We start from the raw sequence: 22,560 nt of genomic DNA, 5'->3' as shown, positions 1-22,560 counted from the left end.
TTAGACATTATCCATGGCAAGGTGTTTGAAATACAAATACAGATCAAAGTATTCTGCAAATCTTTGAAAAGAAATGCTCGGATATATTATCAAAACTGCCAAAAGCTTATCTAAAATAATTTAGTCATTTCATTAGTGGTTTTAAAAATATGTTTTACTTTAAACTTTTTTTTACATGAAACCCAATATGCTTGATATTTCTTCAATATTGATATGATCACAACTTCCTGGTTTACGACTTCATCATGTCACGTGATCAAACATTACTAGAAGTTTCACACAACATAATATCATCTTCAAACTAATATATATTAGTATTTGCTTTCCATTAATTTTGTTTTTTTACTTTTGTTATTATTGCAGTTCAATCATACCTTCCTGGTTTACGACAACATCATGTGACCAGATCAAATGTTACCGGAAGCTACTCAAAACCAAAATATGATATTCAAACCAATATTTACTAGTATCAGTTTTCGCTTGGGAATTTTTTTCATATTGTTCTCTCAGTTCAAACACTGTTTGCCAACAAAATAACAAATGTTTGCCTTCCTCTCCAAATTTGTTTAAAAAGGTAATAATTGTTAAGCATCTTTGTTTAAACTTTAAACTTATAACATTTATAGTATACAAAGACACTGTAAATAAAAAAACCAATATATCCGTGTTTCAAAGTTTTCCTTTGTTTAGATATACGACAGATTATTTCAATACGTTATCATGAATAATGGCAACAACAGTATACCGTTGTTCAAATTACCATGTAAACAAGACTAATAATTTAAGAAGAGACGTTTATGTTTACGTCAACTTCATACTTTATTTGGCCTTTTAACGTTTTTGGAATCGAACGTCACCGATAAGACTTTTGCAGACGAAACACCCAGACGTAAATACAAAATTTTATCATGGTATCTATGACGAGTTCGTTTACTCAATTATTTGCTCTAACATGTCTAAGTATTCTAATACAAAAGATGATAATATATTTAATATGCATATATATGATAAGGTACTTTCTTCAAATAATATATAAAGAAATCAACCTTTAACTCACTCCTTGTTACAAATGTGGAATGTTTTATATTTTGAACAAATCTGTTAACATTTTTTTGGACTGACCTACTCTTATTCCTGTCATGTCAACGACTTCATAATGTAGCCCTGAGATTGAAACAATTACAGACAAAAACGGTCCTGCATTTTCCATGTACAAGAAATTCTCCGTAAATATTTAATCTCATAGAACTTGAAATAAAGAGGTATTAAAAACCTAGCCAATGTTCCGTTTCAATCAATAAAACTTTGAAACAGATTTAAGTAAAGTAGTTATGACCTTTTATTCATATTATTCTCTACTGTAGATAAATCGGTCATATCATAAATATGTTATTGCTAGATTAATTACGATATCAATAACACAAGCGTGACATTGTGGAATAGAACACGCTACAACTGTTTTCTTGAAGCACATAACTAATTTCAACTTTAATTATTATTGTTGAATGTACTGTTATTTATATGTAATACTCATTTCATTGATGATTTAAAGTGGCAATTTTTTTTCAGAAGAGTTTGTTAAGAAGCAATATTTGCCAATAAAAATAGCAGCAACAAATACCCCTTGATAACTGTATCATGCTCATAAAAAAACAACAATTTTCAGCAAGTGATGTTCTTCATTTATACTATTTCAAAAATTCCGGAACCGTTGAGAAGTCTTAAAAAATGCCATTTATATATCAAAAACTGCAGCACCATATGTGTTTTGCAGTTTCAATTACACCCAAAGATGTTGATAATTCAGAATTCGACATTTTTTTTCAATGAATCTTTGGAAGTGAAAACGCAGGACCAAACAGGCTATGAAAACAATTACTTCCTTGTAACCTGAACCTAGCATACACATGGAAGAAACATTAGTATGGGGCACAATCAATACATATGTAAGGATTATTCCCCTTTGAACAATATTTAAAATCTTAGATACAAAGAACAACTCAGCAGGTTGTTACTCAAAAGCCTTCAAGAAAATATATCTTAGCCCGTTGACAGGAGACAACATAAGATTTCCAGAAGATGCAACTGTGCCACAAACTAAGTAAATAGTCGGAGAAATAAGTAAAAAAATCAGTCTGTATTGGAATGAATTGAGAATTTTAAATCCGTAGATGTGTATTCAAAATAAAACGATGTGTTATGAGCACAACGCTTCTGATTTATTTAAGAAGCGTAAATATACTGTTTGCTTATAAGCTGTTCACTACACATACGGTCTCGCTTCTGTCAACAAGGCATAAAAGGCTATGATATATATACATATATACATATATATATATATATATATATATATACCGAATCATTATCTGGATTGGTAAAAAAAAACTTAAAACTCAACGGAAATTTGAGTATCCATTTTGTAAACCTGAATCATTCATGCAAAAGCTTTTCTAGACTCTTGATAAATTCACATGTGTAGGATTTGTAGCATTTTTGGTGTAGATGAAAATTACTTATAACCTGTTGGGTTTATTTTCAAGTGTGATTATTAACGGATTTTGTTTCGTTCGCATCTCCAATTCATGCGAAATTATTCCTGGATTTAAAATACATTATATATAGTATAAAATTGAGAATGGAAATGGGGAATGTGTCAAAGAGACAACAACCCGACCAAATAAAAAAACAACAGCAGAGGGTCACCAACAGGTCTTTAATGTAGCGAGAATCAACATATTATAATATAAAACCCGTATGTCTTTTTGTCAAAGTACTTGTTTTAAATTAGAAAACTAAAAGTATTTAACATAAAAACGTATATTAATGTATAAAATAATAGATGATTCAACATGCATTCATTTTCATAAAAATGTTAACAATTTTAATTTAATTTTAGTCATATTTCGTTCGTCGCTCTCTTGTCAAATACATTGTGCTCCCCCCCCCCCCGCCCCCCCCCCCCAAAAAAAACCAAAAAAATGGTGGAACGACTTGGTAATAGTTTAATAAGCAGTTATTCGGCAAATGCATCATTATTTTAATTTTATTATAATAACAAAATAATAACCAATAGTTCTTATGAATCATCGACGGTGATTGTTTTTCTCATACTTTTGTCAAAATAAAGTTTAACAATTGACAAAGCAGTACATGGTGTATCTAGTTAATTAATACAAGATGTTCAGACAATTTGTCAACCCTTGTTACAAATAAAATGGATTTGCTTTGCAACAATCGCCATCATATGGGAGACTTGGTTCGCACAGTCCACATCTGATTTGTCCAGGTTTGGTGACAGGACACATGTAAGGCAAATTGCATCCTATTTCTTCATTTTCTATAAAAAAAGAAAATTTTTTGGGAAACAGAAAATAAATATTAATGTTTCATTTGAAATACACATATTTATGTTGACTTTACGATCAAATCCTTTGGTCTTTATAAAATATTTTTCATAAAACTCTGAAATCTCGTCAGGTCAATAATTAATGTATAAAAAACATGAGGCAGATTCCCTATACATCTTTAATAGCACTGGTTCTAATCATATAGTTAACAAAGGTACCAGGATTATAATTTAGTACGCCAGACGCGTGTTTTCTCTACATAAGACTCATCAGTGACGCTTATATCAAAATATTCATAAAGCCAAACAAGTATAAAGTAGCAGAGCATTGTGGATCCCAATCTCCAAACAGTTGTGCCAAATACGGTTAAGGTAATCTATGCCTGCAATAAGAAAATCCTTAGTTTGTCGAAAAATTTTTGTAAACAGGATTTTTTTTTAAAATAGACAATATGCATGATATGTAGAAGAAAATATGATGAACATTTTTAACCCATGAGTATTACAATTTTAATGCATGTGATATACTATTACAAAGTTATGTCTTGAAATTATTCAAGTAAAAATAGTACTTTACCTGGTATTTGTTCTACAAAAGAAAAAGAAAAACATCTTCTCATTTATATTTATCATCATTGTTATTCATTGAAATACATAGATGTTAAAGTCCTGCATCTATACGATAATAGATGTGCATTATTTAACTTAAATAATTGATAACAGACGTTTTCAAAGGTGCACAATTTATCAACATTTATGATAGCAAATATCTATTGTCATCCGATAGACTTTTTTTCAAATTAAACTTTTAGCTGCGGTGCATATAAATTTTTGGCAGGCTAAATACTTGTACTCGGTCAAGAAAAACCAACGAAACGAAATAGAATCTTTCTTAACGCCGTTGAAAATCGTGGACGACCTTAACTAGTTTATGTTTTGTATTTGTCCCGGACCATATGAGTATTTGTAACATACGCGTATATACCCATATGGTCCAAATACTCATACGGTTGGGAACATATACACAACAAAATCATCGGAAAACAGTTCACTTTTTTCTCCAATTGGAAGGATTGTTAGTTTGCTTTTAATGTTTTTCTTACCACTAAGTAGGTTACCTATACAATTATCATTTCTCAAAGGGCGATAATACAAAAATAGCAGACTGGCTTGTTTTGCATGCAATATTTTTAACTGCAACAAAAATAATAAATCCTGCAATATTATGCAAAAACGTTGCTGCAATTATATGTATCGTTTTGCAGGGAACTTAACGACATTTACAAAAAAATCGACAATAAACGGGAGTAAACAAATATACAATAATAAGTTGTATTCAGTTGACGTCGTTAAAGCACATAATAAAATTATTATGAGTACTTACCGCCAGGTCTTCCTACTAATGAATGAAAGCAGGAAAATACATAACAAACAATACCCTTTTAATATAATTATAATACATGTAGATGTTTTACTGCTTTTTAAGTTTCTTTATTTATATTAACCCTGCAAACCATTTGTGTTTGTTCCTAGCTATTTACCCTCATTTTCCACTCAAGTTCTAAATATCGCTGACCTTCAACCCGGACGGCCTATAATATAGCACCTTTCCGTTGTATTTGTTCTTGTCTTGTATATGCATGAAATACTTGCTACTGGATGTAAAGCATCCAATAATTAACCAATCAAGTAAAGACATTTTCGACTACCTGTACCAAAAATGTACAATTATTTATCAAAGGTACCAGGCTTACAATTTTAAGAATAGAAAGTAACGGATTGTACTATCAATAATTTAAAATGATCTGTTTACGAAGACAAAAGAAAAAACAATCATATAATGTAAAATTGATTGAGAAGGAAGAAATATACGTCAATCTTTAAACTATACACACCACCACTGGAGAAATATATATTTGAGAAATGAAAAATAAATAACGTGAGAAATATATAATTTTCATTTAATACAATGTTTGTGCATGAAAGTAACTCGTTATTATGTTCACCAACACCGTTTTGATAACATGGACAAACTTACATGCATAGATGTCTGAAATTCAGATTGTCAACTATAAGTTAAATATTTCAATACCCAGAAACTTTAATATTATATTGTACTTGTGTAAGTATAAATGCCAACCATATATTAACGTTTGAAATATTCAAATGCAGTCCAACAAGTTCTAAATGCTGAAAGGAATTCATAAACATACAAAATGTAGCCAAATTAGTACAACTTGTCTCGGTAAAAGTATAAAAATAAGGTCATCCCATATGAAACAATTTGTCGTTTTCCTTAACGTCATAAATAGTAATGTAAAGGAATGTTAAGTACCTTGAACAACAGCGGCAGAATTAAAATCAACTCCAATACATACGTCACAGGTACTTGGATTTCCAGTAAATTTCTCTGGAAAAAAAACCGATTCAAAATGTGTATGCTTGTGAAAAGAAAAAGAAATTCTATTCTGAATATAAAACAGAAGATGTAGTATGATTGCCAATGAGACAACTCTCTACAAGAGACCAAGATGACACAGAAATTAACAACTATAGGTCACCGTACGGCCTTCAACAATGAGCCCATACCGCATAGTCAGCTATAAAATGCCCCGAAATGACAATGTAAAACACTTCAAACGAGAAAACTCACATCATTTATTTTAAAAAAAAAATGAATGAAAACAAATATGTAACCAATAAACAAATGATTATGAAATCAATGATGTGGCTATTATTAAGCTCAAATGTTACCAATCAAGTAAGCTAAAAATATGTCACTAGCATTGTTCTCACATGAGCAAAACAACGGATGCTACATGTAGAGCGGGATGGAGTAATTGAGAACAAAATTGGTATCTTGTTGTTCACTCTTTCATTTTCTATGTTTTGTTTGTGTAAAGTTGTTTTTATTTGGTCATTTTTCGTTTTTAGTTTTGTCTCTTATCATGCTTATGGAATAACCGTTTCGCAAATGATATCGGATATGTTCCTTACGTCGTAACTACAATCCCCTTCCCTTTCATGAATGTGACCTACCGAATTAGACTATTTACCAGATTTGTTATCACATAAGCAACACGACGAGTGCCACATCTAGAGCAGAATCTGCTTACCCTTCCGGAGCACCTGAGATCACCCCTAGTTTTTAGATGGGTTAGTGTTGCTTATTCTTTAGATTTCTATGTTGTGTCTTGTTTACTATTGTTTGTCTGTTTGTATTTTTCATTTTTAGCCATGGCGTTGTCAGTTTATTTTCGATTTATGAGTTTGACTGTCCCTTTGTTATCTTTCGTCCCTCTTTTATGGACTTATTCCAGCTACATGGACAAATACTTACTAAATTGGTTTCCGAAGAAAATAATCACATTGTTTTTGATTGGGTCAAATAATGGATCTTTTTCGCATCTGTATTCATATTCACCTTCATTCTGACGCCTGAAGAAAAACACAAGGAAATTAATTTATTTACTCAATAGGCGACTTTCGCAGGGAAGACGGATAGTCTCGCGTATAGCAAATCATATTTATAGGTTACTTGAAAATTTTATAAACTTTATGCATCAGACGCGTTTGGGTTTTTTTTTTAGATTTAATTGTCTTCATCGTGAATTATCAAAAGCCAAGAGAGTATAACTATTTGAACACGTGACGTAAATAACCAGAGGTGACCATCAATAATAGCCGAAATCCATAGCAATAACGAATCGTTGACTCCTGAGTGCTCGATTCACTTATATTTGTATCAATGTTCAGTGAATGTTTAAAGGTAATGTTTTCTTTAAGTGAAATTACCTTCTAAACGTTTTGGTTCGTTTGATGATTATTTGGTGGAATGTACAAATTACTTCAATAAATTCAAATGGAAAATCTAATTTTACGTTGATAAATCTTAACATGTATTTTATTTTTGGTTTTGATATTTTGATTTGGAAAAAAGTGTATACGCTTAAAATATAATAAATTCAGTATAACGGCTTTGTCTTTTGTGTGATTTGACCTTTATGGATATGTAAAGTGTGCATTCCTTTCTAAAGCAGACATAATAACTCATCGGTAAATAGTAAAGGGGCCAGCTCTTGAATAGCACTCCCATATTTCGTTTGGCTTGTTCGGCTCCGTAAATTCAAGCGTAAAAATGGTAGGATCAGAGCTGTTGATTATTGTTAAATGTTTCGGATCTACTACTTCAGCAATGTTTTCGAACGACGACCCAACACGAATAGGTTGATATATTCTATCTTGCCAAGCACAGGGAAATGTACAGATACCTTTATACTCAACATCAGAGCTATATACTATCAGAGCGACATCTATAAAGAGATGATTTCTTGTTATTAACAAACACTTTGCACTATTAAATTATCAAAAATGAAACAAATATAAATGTAAGAAGATGTGGTATGAGTTTCAATGAGACAACTCTCGTCACAATGTATAAAAGTAATCCATTATGTATACTTATTTATAATTTATATATATATAAATATCGTGCATTCGTATAGTTATCCCATATCTACGGATAAATATAAAGTGCAGCTTCTGCAATTATTAAAGTAGTGTTTTGATACAACTTTAAAGAATTTTAGGCCATCAATGCTCTTTAAATGTATACTTGTTTGGCTTTCTGACTATTTTGATGTGAGCTTCACTGATGAGTCTTGTGTAAATGAAACGCACGTTTGGTGTAATGAATTATAAGCCAGGTACCTTTGATAACTATTAACATGTCGAAATGTATTATTATATTGTTAATTTGTGTATTTCTCTGTCCTGAATGTTCTTGCATTTATTTGACCTGTAGTTCTGTCATGTAATGTTGTCATTTTAGTGTTATGTTTATCATTGCCATGAAAGTGCGAGGCTTGGCTAGCCAAAAAACCAGGTTCAACCCACCATTTTTCTAAAATGTCCTGTACTCAGGAAAATGGCATTTGTTATCTTATAGTTAGTGTATGTGTGTGTGTTACATTGTCGTTTGGATTTTTGTTTCACTTGATTGTTTCTGTTGTTTTGTTGTTTTCCTCTTATAGGTGCATGATGTGTTTCACTCGGTTTTAGTTTGTAACCCGGATTTGTTTTCTCACAATCTATTTATGACTTTCGAACAGCGGTATACTACCGTTGCCTTTATTTCGATAAGGTGCAAACAAATACAGCGGCTTTAAACGTTTTAATAGGTTCCAACCTTCACCCTTACCTGAAACAATAGTGTAAAATCACAGCATAGAAAGACACACTATAAAATAAAAAGGCATGTTTGCTAGATACTAAAATTGAATCTAGTGGTGAAGTGTTATTGATTAAATTTAAAAATGATACAATTACTTATTAAACATCTAAAAAATTATTTACTTAAGGATGTTTGCTGGTCATGTTTTCGAATTTTTGTCAGATTTTCGAAATCCTCTGGTTTTATCCATTTGAATGCCTTAAAAATTTGCCCATGGACCCAAATTTTTCTTTTTATAAATCTTTTACATGTATAATTATAAGCCATTTGTAAAAGTCTTATAAAATCTTATTTATTTTTTAATAGTTTTTGAGAACTTTAACTGGTCAATGATAAAGCTATGAAAATAAAGAGAGATCATTTTCCCACCAAAATTCCAATGGCTAATATCTCGAAAACAAGCACATTGATCCCTTTATTTTTTTGGCTTTTTTATTACTCAACTAATACCCTATCAATATATACTAGTGTTATGGAAAGCTATTTATTTTGAAACTGAGCAGCGAACTTTCTTAATTGATGGAAACATTCTTGACTTACCTGTTAAAATACAGAGTATCGCAAAGTTCCTCGCAGCTATTTTCATGTCGTCGATTTCAAATGCTATTACAATGCATGATAAGTTGTTTATAAATATGGCTTATTATACTTAAATGGCAACAACTGTTGCTTTAAATAATTCAATGATTGTAAAGGTCATTTGCAATCGGCTGTGTGTCAAGCATAACTACTGCTATAATTCTGAAATTTGTGCGTGCATATATTTTTTTTAGATTTTTAAACACGGACAACAATGTTGGATTTATCATTACTATTTCAGGAAATGATGTATACTGATAATAAAGAAAGAGAATTTGTATTTTACGAAACATATATCACGACGCAATTTTGGCAATGTAAAAATTTCCAAAAACTTAAAATGGAATGAATTGAAATTATTTGACATCTTATTGATCTTTTCCAACATATATAAACCAAATAAAAATCTTAGTAAGGAAAGTTTTAACAATTATAAGTCTGTTAGTTATCCAAAAAGTGTATTTAATGTTCTGATATTTTGGAAAATACCGCGAAAATAAATACACACGATTTCATTAACAATGAAAAAATCGCGAAAAAAAGTACATATACAGTAAAGTTTTATTTGAAAGACAATATATGGTTTCTACTTCCAACCAGAGACAAATATGTATAATATATGTCTCAGTTCCAACATAATGTTCATTTTTTTGAAAGTCCATTAAATACACTTTTTGGATAAACTCAATAATTGCAACAATTTACTCAAACTAAGGTTTCGAGATGTCTTCAGAAATTGATCGGTGATCTTCTAACAAATAAGCTTTGATAATGTCAGAATCTCAAAGAACGCATATATGAATCGGTGAAAATATGTGAACTTCAGTACGAAACTGGGATTCAGGTGATTAACATTTAGGGGGAATTTATTTCTTTCATCTGATTAAGCTTTTCTACATGGATGAAATAATGAAGGCTATTTATGAAGTTATTATAACACAAAGGTAGGTTATAAATTTAATACAACGTGGTATTTGAAACGATGTATATTATTGTTCATTTTTACCGTAAATGTTACACTGTAATTAAAAAGTCAAAGTGTAATCCAGTATCTTAAGCTATAACATTTCATTCAACTACCTTCACGTTTTTAATACGTTATCGGATTATAAAAGAGGGGAAACACGGAGTCAAGTAATAAATGATTGAAACAAAGTTGAACAAAAATATGCTATGTAATCATTACGGTCAATGCAAAAGGCATACAACCTAAAACTGAAACTTCAAATTTATTTTTGTTAATCCTATAATTATCCTTCTTTAATAGTTTCTTGCAAGGAACCCTGTCATGCGCATGCTTTGTTAAAATCTAGTATGATGTTATCTGTTTGTGTTTTAAATTGTGAAAGTTGCTAGCTAATTGAAAATTGAAAATTGAATGTTAAAAATTATATGTTCCGCATCTCTGTGTCGCTTTACTTTTATCTGCTGGTTGTTCATTAATGTGTTATATTACCCAGACGTTTAAGGGTGTTACTGACTTAAAATTATTCCAATAATTTGCGGCATATGTATACACGTTAGAGAGCTATGTCTGTACTTATACTATCGAAGCATACTTTGCACACTTTGAATATCGGTATAAAATGGAGGCGGGATATACAAAAGTGACATTTAACATTCAAAATCATAAAACGAAAATAAATTGACAATACCGAGTAAGTTACAAAAGAAAAGACATGCAAACATAAAAACAAAATACACAAAACCAAACATAAAACATAAGACTGAGCAACACGAACCCCACCAAAAACTGGGATGGTCTCACTGATATGCTCCATAAGGGTATACAGTTATCAAAGGTACCAGATTTTAATTTAATACGCCAGACGCGCGTTTCGTCTACATAAGATTCATCAGTGACGCTCAGATCAAAATAGTTATAAAGCCAAACAAATAAAAAGTTTAAGAGCATTGAGGACCCAAATACGGCTAAGGTTATCTATTCCTGGGATAAAGGTTTTTTCGAAAATTCAAAGTTTTTTAAACAGGCAGCCGATCGATCCTGCTCTACATGTTTGAACATTGATCGATGACCTTAATTCCTCTCTCATAATGATGTGCAAACAGTAACCGAAGTGTACTGTAGAAATTGTACCAAAAATACGTTCCTTGATCATCTGTGTTAATATTTCATGTCTATCGTAACTCGCTTATGAACATAATTAATTAAACGAAATCAGAGATAATGCAAAAAGAATTGGATTGCGTGCCCAAATTTTATCTGTCCCTGTAACTCTTGATGGATCGATGTACCTGTTGGATGCTATCTTTTCTGTATACGATTTGAACATTTATTTCTGATATAAATGGGTCCAATGCACTTGTCCAAACGAGTTGGTACATGTTCTGTTTTCTTATTTAATATAAAGAGTGAAAATACTAACCAATGTTCGTTGTTTCTTTAGTATTCAGCTTTTTGTTTTGATTCATTTAGAAGCATATGCCTTCAGATATCAGCGGTGCAACTCATAAGCTTTTTTCCTTAATATCATTAATCGAAAACTTTTTTCTGTCAATGCACTGTGTTTTAATTTTCGTCATTAATTTTGACATGTATCATTGATGTTTACAGTTGAGTTTAGTTTTGATTTCAGTTGTCTCCTTCGGTCTCATAACGTGTTCCAGACTGAAAAAAAAAATCGAAAACTGACTTCTTTTTTCCCCTATGCTGAAATTGATTGTGTTTGATTGTTGTTTGTTAGTTTAATTTTGACGCTAGCTTTTATCAAATCAAATACCAATATTTTATGGAATTAAGAGATCTAGTGGTTGTAGGTACCAATGTATCATATTTGTAATGTAACTTTATATATCTCACAGTTCGGTGAAAACTAGATTAATCTTGTGATCTTTTCACGCTTACTTGTAAAAACAAATGTTTGGTCCGTTGCTATGTGTGTTACATTTGAATGTTGTGTCGTTGTTCTCCTCTTATATTTAATGCGTTTCCCTCAGTTTTAGTTTGTTTCCCCGATTTTGTTTTTGTCCATAGATTTACGATTTTTGAACAGCGGTATACTACTGTTGCCTTTATTTATAAATAAATTAATACCCTTTAGTTTTAGAGACAAATATTTAATTTCAATATTTCAAAGTCAGTTTTAACATATTATAAAATCATTACATATACAGTCCGCCAAAAGTTAAGCACCACCTATTTTTATTGCATTGATTTTTTTTTTCAATTTTTAAAAATCAATTATTCCTCGAAAAAAAGAAAACAATCATATAGCAATTTTGCTAATGTATACAATAAACAAACCACAAATATAATTTTAGTCATTTATAAAGGTTCTATGCATGTAGGTTTTTCGTTCATAGAAATAGTGTTAATTACACAATTCAGAAACGGAATCTGAGTTTCACTGATTTAATTTTTTTACAACAATTGATCACCCAATATCATTAAAATTTTCTACACATAATCTTTGGTATGTTCGGCAAATTTAATGTCAATATTTGAGTCAATAGCATGTGTAACAACCTCTCTTCCGGTACAGTTTCATAACACAACGTATCATTCTCTGTACAAGCCTTCAAGACTTTAGTTGAGGAAATCTGTTGCATTAAACAACAAATACCACTTTTAAATCGACAAAATATTGTGAAGTGGATCTCTGCGATTGAGATTTCCGCCTATGGCATCTCAGACACGTTTGAAAGGGTTTATGTATGGAGACAAGGACAGCCAAAAAATAGTGAAAATAGCTTGTTGCTCTTTGGAATCGGTTAAAATCCTTGCCCTGTGTGGTCTAGAGTTGTCGTCCATGTCCATGACTCCCAGCTAACCAATGAGTGTTTTGTCAGCTTCTTATGTTCAAGCATAGATAGTCATTATCCCATTGAAACCTGACGGTAGAGTGCCTGCCTGTAAGTACAGGTCTCTATACACCACTACTTGCTCTTCATTTGCCTCTATGAAGTCGACGGACTAATGTACGAACACTAACACGATCACCTGGAGAAACAGTGTATTTGTAAACGCGCAGATGACCATTGATTAAAGGTTGCTTGACTGCTTTATCGGAGTTCCACTTTTTGGTCGTAATGAATTTTCTTAGTGTATGTTAAAGGTGATTCATAACACCAAACATTAATATTTTTTTCGCAATAGTTAAAAAAATATTGCCAGTTATATTTCGGTGGTGCTTAACTTTTGTCGGACTGGATGTTCTGATATTTTTTTCTTATTGAGAAGAAAACATGCAAAATTATAGAAAAACACATATCTAAATGTAAACATTTATTTAACAGTAATTGATGGTTCATTACTGAACGTCTGTTTTCTGTCTTTTTAAACAAGAGAGATTTCGGATAAAATTATAAATCCTTAATACAACTGTGTTCTTATTCTCTTCTTCGTTTTCGTTTTCACGAACTTTGTCATAGTCTTGTTTATCCTTCTTTTCAATATCAAAAACTTTCAAGTTTTTCATTATGATCTTTTCTTTTTTCTTCATCTCTGTAGATATATATGAAAATATCATGTTGATGATTAGTATATCATACCCCGGGGGTGGGGGTTACTGACCATCCTTTCGGGTATAACTGTGCCGACAGCACTTACAAAATCATTAGATATCAAAACAAAAAAGGGCAATATACAGCCTTTGAAAATAGATAAGTGTCTATAAAATACAGTGTTGGATCCACTCCTACAATATATCATGCTCTGATTGGCATTTCAATCTTATGTTGTACTGTTATACCACTGTCCCATGTTAGGGGGAGGATTGGGATCCCGCTAACATGTTTAACCCCGCCACATTATTTATGTATGTGCCTGTCCCAAGTCAGGAGCCTGTAATTCAGTGGTTGTCGTTTGTTTATGTGTTACATATTTGTTTTTCGTTCATTTTTTTACATAAATAAGGCCGTTAGTTTTTTTCGTTTGAATTGTTTTACATTGTCTTATCGGGGCCTTTTATCTTGCTGACTATGTGGTATGGGCTTTGCTCATCGTTGAAGGCCGTACGGTGACCTATAGTTGTTAATGTCTGTTTCATTTTGGTCTTTTGTGGATAGTTGTCTCATTGCCAATCTTACCATATCTCCTTTTTTTATATGAAGTCTCCAATGGTGAGGTTATAAAGAAGCAGATAATAAGACAGATCTGTCATCAACACAAAAAAATGACAGGAGAAACAAAGAAAAAAATGACAAGTTAATACCTTTTTCTAATCTCTTTTTCTCTTTCCTTTCAATCTTTGCCATCTGTTTTTTCCACTTTAGTTCCTTTTCTCGCTGTATTTTTAAATCCTTAGTATATCTTTTCATTATTTCGTCTACTGCTTTGTAATTTTTATTTATCATCTTTTCTTTTCTAGCATTTTTCTCCCTCGTTGTCTCTACACCGACTATCCTATCCCGTTCAGAACTGTGGACAGGATTCTACAAATATTAATTTAGGTATTTCGTATGTCAAATGAATAAAGTTTAAAGCTTATTATTAACAAATATTACTGCTAAAAAGAAATGAATATGGAGCAAATATTTACGAGCTTCAGGGAAACAGACAACACCAAAAAAAAAACAGACAACTATAAGACAAAACAGACAACAGCAAGACAAACAGACAACACCAAGATAAAACGGACAACAGCAAGACAAAACAGACAAATCCTAAATAAAACAGACAACACCAAAATAAAACATACAACACCAAGAAAAAACAGACAACACCAAGGAAAAACAAACTTTTATAAGACAAAAAGACAACAGCAAGACAAAACGAACAACAGTAAGACAAAACGAACAACACCAAGATAAAACGAACAACAGCAAGACAAAACAGACAACACCTAAATAAAACAGACAACACCAAAATAAAACAGACAACACCAAGGAAAAACAGACAACTATAAGACATACATAACAGACAACAGCAAGACAAACAGACAACACCAAGATAAAACGGACAACAGCAAGACAAAACAGACAAATCCAAAATAAAACAGACAACACCAAAATAAAGCATACAACACCAAGAAAAAAACAGACAACACCAAGGAAAAACAAACAACTATAAGACAAAACAGACAACAGCAAGACAAAACGAACAACAGCAAGACAAAACAGACACCACCAAAATAAAACAGACAACACCAAAATAAAACAGACAACACCAAGAAAGAACAGACAACCCCAAGGAAAAACAAACAACTATAAGACAAAACAGACAACAGCAAGACAAAACGAACAACAGCAAGACAAAACAGATACCACCAAAATAAAACATACAACACCAAGAAAAAACAGATAACACCAAGGAAAAACAAACAACTATAAGACAAAACACAACAGCAAGACAAAACGAACAACAGCAAGGCAAAACAGACAACACCAAAATAAAACAGATAACACCAAGGAAAAACAAACATACCAAGACAAAACAGACAACACCACAAGGAAAAACAGAAAACTATAAGACAAAACAGACAACAGCAAGACAAACAGACAACACCAAGATAAAACGGACAACAACAAGACAAAACAGACTAATCCGAAATAAATCGAACTACAGCAAGACAAATCAGACAACACCGAAATAAAATAGACAACACCAAGACAAAACACACAACACCAAATTAAAACGGACAACAGCAAGACAAAACAGACAACTTCAAGACAAAAACAGACAACAAAGAAAAACAAAATCAGTCGACAAAATAGAACATATACAACATAAAATTAATTAATACGAATTACTGAAAATGTGACACGATCGCGGAAGTCGGTGACAATCTGCCTTTGGTCCTTTCATGATTACTGTGAAATAATGCACAATATGTGAGTTTTTCTCATTGTGCTGTATGGCATATCACCTTTGATTTGTCGGAAATATTTTGCATGCTTTCAGTTATCAAAGTTTAGTGTCAATGCTTGTATGAGGGTCTTGATAGGATTTATAGAATCATGAATAAAGGACAACACAAATAAAGAATAGAGAAAAATAGGCTTAAACATTAGAATAGAGAAAAATAGGCTTAAAGATCAGAATAGAGAATAATAGTGTGAAAATAGGTTAAAGAATAGAGAATAATGGTCAAAATAAATAGAACATAGGAGAAAAAGAGTTAAAAATAAAGAGCAAAGAAATGAAGGACATCCCATTCAAACCCTCTTGTATGTTTTACCTTATATCCGACAGCTTCTTTAAGTGAATTTTCTGCCTTTTCCTGCTCAAATGTCTTTTTAACTACTGGTCCTCCTGAAAAATTTAAAAAAAGGACTTGAACGTAGCGTATATAATATATTGTGAATGGCTTATTTATTAATACAATTCTGTTATTGCTTTAAACATCCATTGATTGAATAATTGTTGATTGCCTAATGTCCAGTGACAAATGTTTCATACGTGACATCCAGCTTGAAGACTTTTCGCACTTTTATGATAAGGAAGGCTGAGTTTTTATATAATAATCTAATTTGACTGAAATATTTTCTATCTGTGGCTGCTAGCAATGAATCACGTGGCCGTTTAGACATCAATTTGTCAATCACATAAAAAGAACATAAGCAAACCAAATGTATATTCTGGTTATGATTAAAAATAAGAAGATGCAGTATGATTGCCAATGAGACAACCTTACACCCGAGACCAAATGATGTAGAAGTTGATATTTATAAAACCACCATACGGCCTTCAACAATGAGAAAACCCATACCGCATAGTTACCCTTAAAAGACTTTGAAATGACAAATGTAGAACAATTTACACGAGAATGTTATTATTCATTTTTGTCGTATACATACCAAGTTTCTGTTTTAAAGCTGTATTTTTATATTCGTCATGGGTGATCGCGATTATTGTTTCACTTAGAAATGCATCACAATACTCAGAATGCGTCTGCTGTTCGTTCTCTTCTTCTCTTGGTGCGTTCTCTCCTTCACTTGGTGCGTTCTCTTCTTTTCCTGGTGCGTTCTCTTCTTCACTTGGCGCGTTCTCTTCCTCTCTTGGCGCGTTCTCTTCTTCTCTTGATGCCTTCTCTTCTTCTCTTATCGCCTTCTCTTCTTCTATTGGCACATTCTCTTCTTCTCTTGGTGCGCGCTCTTCTTCTCTTGGTGTGTTCTCTTCTTCTCTTTGAGCGTTCTCTTCTCGTGGTGCGTTCTCTTCTTCTCTTGACATGTTCTCTTCTTCACTTGGCACGTTCTCTTCTTCACTTGGCGTGTTTTCTTCTTCTCTTGGTGCCTTCTCTTCTTCTCTTGGTGCCTTCTCTTCTTCTCTTGGTACGTTCTCTTCTCCTCTTGGCACGTTCTCTTCCTCACTTGGTGCGTTCTCTTCTTCTCTTGGCATGTTTTTTTCTTCACTTAGCACGTTCTCTTCTTCCCTTCACGCATTCTCTTCTTCTCTTGGCACGTTCTCTTCTTCTCTTGGTACGTGCTCTTCTTCTCTTGGCACGTTCTCTTCTTCTCGTGGTGCGTTCTCTTCTTCTCTTAACATGTTCTCTTCTTCACTTGGCACATTCTCTTCTTCACTTGGTACGTTCTCTTCTTCTCTTGGCACGTTCTCTTCTTCTCGTGGTGCGTTCTCTTCTTCTCTTGACATGTTCTCTTCTTCTCTTGGTGCGTTCTCTTCTTCTCTGTGTGTGTTTTCTTCTTCTCTTTGTGCGTTCTCTTCTTCTCTTGGTGCCTTTTCTTCTTCTCTTGGCGCCTTCTCTTCTTCTCTTGGTGCGTTCTTTTCTTCTCTTGGTGCGTTCTCTTGACGCCTTCTCTACTTCTCTTGGTGTGTTCTCTTCTTTTTCTCTTGGCGTGTTCTCTTCTTCTCTTGGCGGGTTCACTTCTTCTCTTGGTGCGTTCTCTTTCTTTCTCTTGGTGCGTTCTCTTCTTCTCTTGGTACGTTCTCTACTTCTCTTGGCACGTTCTCTTCCTCACTTGGTGCGTTCTGTTCTTCTCTTGGCATGTTCTCTTCATCACTTAGCACGTTCTTTTCTTCTCTTTGCGCGTTCTTTTTTTCTCTTGGTGCGTTGTCTTCTTCTCTTGGCATGTTTTCTTCTTCACTTGACACGTTCTCTTTTTCTTTTTACGCGTTGTCTTCTACTCTTGGCACGTTCTCTTCTTCTCTTGGCACGTGCTCTTCTTCTCGTGGTGCGTTCTCTTCTTCTCTTGACATGTTCTCTTCTTCACTTGGCACGTTCTCTTCTTCTCTTGGCGCGTTCTCTTCTTCTCTTGGTGTGTTTTCTTCTTCTCTTGGTGCGTTCTCTTCTTCTCTTGGTGCCTTCTCTTCTTCTCTTAGTGCCTTCTCTTCTTTTCTTGGTGCGTTCTCTTCTTCTCTTGGCATGTTCTTTTCTTCACTTGGCACGTTCTCTTCTTCTCTTGATGCGTTCTCTTCTTCTCTTGGTGCGTTCTCTTGACGCCTTCTCTTCTGCTCTTGGCGTGTTTTCTTCTTTTTCTCTTGACGTGTTCTCTTCTTCTTCTCTTGGTGCGTTCTCTTTCCTTCTCTTGGCGCGTTCTCTTCTTCTCTTGTTGCATTCTCTTCTTCTCTTGGTGCGTTCTCTTCTTCTCTTGGTACGTTCTCTTCTCCTCTTGGCACGTGCTCTTCTTCTCTTGGTGCATTCTCTTCCTCACTTGGCGCGTTCTCTTCTTCTTTTGGCGCATTCTCTTCTTCTCTTGGTGCGTTCTCTTCTTCTCTTGGTACGTTCTTTTCTTCTCTTTGCATGTTCTCTTCTTCACTTGGCACGTTCTCTTCTTCTCTTGGTGCGTTCTCTTCTTCTCTTGATGTGTTCTCTTCTTCTCTTGATGTGTTCTCTTCTTCTCTTGGTGCGTTCTCTTGGCACGTTCTCTTCTTCTCTTTGTGCGTTCTCTTCTTCTCTTCGCGCGTTCTCTTCTTCTCTTGGCGCGTTCTCTTCTTCATCTTTAGGCGCGTTCTCTTCTTCTCTTGGTGAGTTCTCTTTCTTTCTCTTGGCATGTTCTCTACTTCTCTTGGTGTGTTCTTTTCTTCTCTTGGCGCGTTCTCTTCTTCTCTTGGCGGCATCTCCATATTTAGTCTATAAAAAACAATATTTTGAAGTAAAAATATCTCCGTGACTTATAGATCAATATTGATTTCAATTGATAATATAACTGTTACATGCATTTTCTTAATGAAGTCATTTTTTTGAAAAATAACTAAATTTTTAGGCAATTTCTTAAATGCCTAAAATTGCCTGAAATTTCTTATGTAATTACACCATATGTAAGAATCCTGGATTTTGATTTGTTGATAGCTATTGTATTTTTCACCAATTTACTGTTATCAAAGAATATTTCATTTTTTAACGCCGCCTGGGTATTTGCCAAAAGGATATGCCTTGTTTACCCTCTCTGCCGTGGTATTTGCCAAAAAATACTCTATCCGTCTGGACGCTTGTAACGTAACGATCATCAATGCGTTTTTGAACATTAACATTCTGTGTAATTTAACAGATATATCATGTTCTTGGGAGGTATTTGCGAAAAATACAAGTCTTCAGAATGAATTTCCGTCGCCTTACGGCTCGCGAAATTTACCATTCTCTCGACTGGTATTTTTTCGCAAATACCCCTCCTTAACGTGATATATCTGTTTAAAATTCGACAAATTGCTTGTTCAGTTTCTGTTCAAATATGAAATATATATATGAAATAGATGATGAAAATATTTTGTAAATCAAAGAAATATTGAGTAAAATAAAAATTATGCATTAGAAAAATGTAGATTGCATTTAAATTTGAAGTTCTATTATCATTTAATTTCTACAGAACAACTAAAATTCCATACGTATAGAAATATACTATATATATCGCCGAATGAAAAACAAGATAAATGGTACTATCAAATTTACCCGAGTTATAATTCCATCAATATTGAAAAATATATCAACAACAGAAGTTTACTTACCACAAGAAATTTCCGTTTACTTCAATTTTTATAAAGCTGCACAGAATTAACGTGTGCTGATGAAAACGTATTTTGCTGAGCTGTATCGGCTCGACGTTAACGTTGTCTACGGAGATATTTATGACGTCGATATCATTGTTACTACTCGGTTAGTCTCGCTACGCAGTACAATAAATTCTTTGTCCAACCAGAAAGGCCGAGTAGTTCCAATTTGGCGTCGATGATGTTGGTCTTCGGCGCAGTTGGGAATTTCATGGATTATTAATGTTTAACCCATTCATTTTTCCTTTTTTTACTGGATATTCATTAGTTTTAATAGCTGGTGTATTTTTCATGTATTTTCTTCTCAAATATGTTTATTAATCATATTTCATCATTGCCGCAACATAACCACAAGGATATGCCTTTGTTACCTTCTCTGTCGTGGTGTTTGCCAAAACGTATATATATGTAACAATAAGGAGATGTGATATAACTGCCAATGATACAACTATCCACCAAAGTTCAAATGAAGTGGATGTAAGCAACAAAAGACAACCGTACAACCTTCAACAATGAGATGATTCATCATTTGACAAGGAATAACAATATGTCTAGTATTTGTATTCGGTATACTTCAAAAATATATAGCAGATAGAGCATGTTCAGTAAGCGTATTTTAAGGTAATACCAGGTTTCAGGGGAAATTCCTTCGACTAACGGCTCGGGAAGTTTTTCCTTCTCTCTATTGGATTTGTTTAAACAGTTACCACTGCCGAATTTGATACATGTTGTGAGTATTCATCTCGGGAATAGGAAGTTAGTCACATATTTCCATATTTCACTTTATGATTTTTGTTTTCATGAAATGACTGCTATAAGGGATTCCTGAACGATTTTCGGGTTTACAGCTGACATGTTACCAAAATGTCGGTTTTTATAGTTACAAGTATGTATAATTGCTTTAAGAATAAGGAAAAATCTGTGTCAGAATAACGGGGTTGTCTTGTTACACATATCTGAAGTCATATACTTGAAGTAGTTATTTTTGTACGTGAAACATATTTCATTTATACTTCTGCATAAACAGATTTTCTATCTAAAATAAGCTCTTTCAGAAGGTTTAGTTTATTTAAAAAAATGTTTATCAAGTTTATGATACATGTGGTTCTCTGATTGCTGATATAAATGACTGTAACTGTGATAATCGCAAACGTTTGAATACTTAGTTTGAAAAAGTAAAAAATTCGAGATTTTAAATGTTGAAATTTTGAGTTAACAAAAAGTCGAAATTTCGAGTTTAGAAAAGTCGAAATTTTGAGTTTAAAGTCGGAATTTCGAGTTTTACAAAAATCAAAAACTTTTTGAAAAGTCGAATTTAAAAAATTTAGAAAGTCGAAATTTGAAGTTAAAGTCAAAATTTGAAAAAAATTTCGAAATTTGAAAAGTTAAAATTTGGAGTTAAAGTCGATATTTTTAGATTCGAAATGTCAAAATTTCGACTTTGAAAAAAAAAATTCACTTACAATTAGACAAAAAGTCACGTCAAAAAGTCACAGGACAAAAAGTCACAATTCATTTTTTTCTGATTAGTTTCTTTGAATAAAAAGGCTTATTTCTACAACAATATTTATGTATTTTTCTTGAACTATTGTATATAAACAAACTTTGTAAACAAAATTTATCAAAAAAATATCAGAGATGATAAAATAATTATTAAAAAAAACAAAATGTCAAAGTGGCCTGGCAATTAAATGGCTTCATGCTGCCAAGAAATCTTTCTTTTGCACGATTAAAATTAAATAAATCTTCATTTTTCAAGTATAATGACACATTTCCTAAACTTTAATATGAATGTATGCACTAGCGGATCTAGAAATTTTCAAACTTGAGTGAGGGCCCACTGACTGTTTGGAAAGGGGGGCGCTCCAGTCACGCTTCAGTGATTCCCTATATAAAGCAACCATTTTTTTTCCAAAAAGGGGGCACGGGCCCCCTGCCCCCCCCCCCCCTAAATCCGCCTCTGTGTATGTATTACAAAGTAAATATTTCAAGATATTACTCTTATATATTCAAACAAGTGTCAACAGATTATTTGTGACTTTTCTTCCAAATTTGTGATTTTAGGGAGCTACCATTTGATTTTTATGGGGGGGCTAGGATGAAAAATTTTGTCCTGCATTTTTTTTTAGTTGTAATCTCTGTCCTGCCTTTTTATTTTTCACTCTATTCAGTCCTGCCTTTTTTTTATTAGTTTATCATGACTTTTTTTTTACTTAAATTGTCATCCTGCCTTTTTTTTTTTGCAAAGTGTCCCATCCTGCCTTTTTTTTTACTCAAAACTCCTGTCCTGCCTATTTTTTTCAAATTTCATCCTAGCCCCCCCATAAAAATCAAATGGTAGCTCCCTTATGTCCTGTGACTTTTTGTCCTGTGACTTTCTGTCCGTCTCTAATACGCTTTTGTAAAATTTCGGTGATATACAATTTTTTGTTTTTTATTTTCTTATTTAAAGCGTATCTCAAGATCATAAATAGCTAAAAAAAAATAATTTCCGGAAAT

General features: G+C 32.9%; 1 protein-coding gene across 1 annotated transcript; it reads right to left on the bottom strand.

Annotated features, from left to right (window-relative positions):
• Positions 1-13,177: 13,177 nt before the first annotated feature.
• LOC143081886 (uncharacterized) lies at positions 13,178-17,526 on the bottom strand. The gene is made up of 4 exons (XM_076257544.1): positions 16,917-17,526; positions 16,298-16,371; positions 14,333-14,552; positions 13,178-13,623 (listed from the first exon to the last, which is right to left on the bottom strand). Exons 1-4 carry the CDS (start codon positions 17,455-17,457, stop codon positions 13,430-13,432), a joined length of 1,029 nt encoding a protein of 342 aa, XP_076113659.1. The 5' UTR covers positions 17,458-17,526; the 3' UTR covers positions 13,178-13,429.
• Positions 17,527-22,560: the final 5,034 nt, after the last annotated feature.

This window comes from Mytilus galloprovincialis, chromosome 7, assembly GCF_965363235.1.
Source record: "Mytilus galloprovincialis chromosome 7, xbMytGall1.hap1.1, whole genome shotgun sequence".
Lineage (NCBI taxonomy): Eukaryota > Metazoa > Mollusca > Bivalvia > Mytilida > Mytilidae > Mytilus > Mytilus galloprovincialis.
The sequence above is the reverse complement of the archived record's forward strand: the minus strand, read 5'-3'. Positions and strand labels throughout refer to the sequence as shown.

Excerpts from the sequence above, each read along its gene's own strand:
- LOC143081886 (XM_076257544.1), bottom strand. The coding sequence starts at position 17,457 with ATGCCAAGAGAAGAAGAGAACGCACCAAGTGAGGAAGAGAACGTGCCA. Across the intron at positions 16,372-16,916 it reads AGCTTTAAAACAGAAACTTG|GAGGACCAGTAGTTAAAAAG; the intron begins GTATGTATACGA and ends TAAATTTTTCAG. Across the intron at positions 14,553-16,297 it reads AAGAAGCTGTCGGATATAAG|AATCCTGTCCACAGTTCTGA; the intron begins GTAAAACATACA and ends TAATATTTGTAG.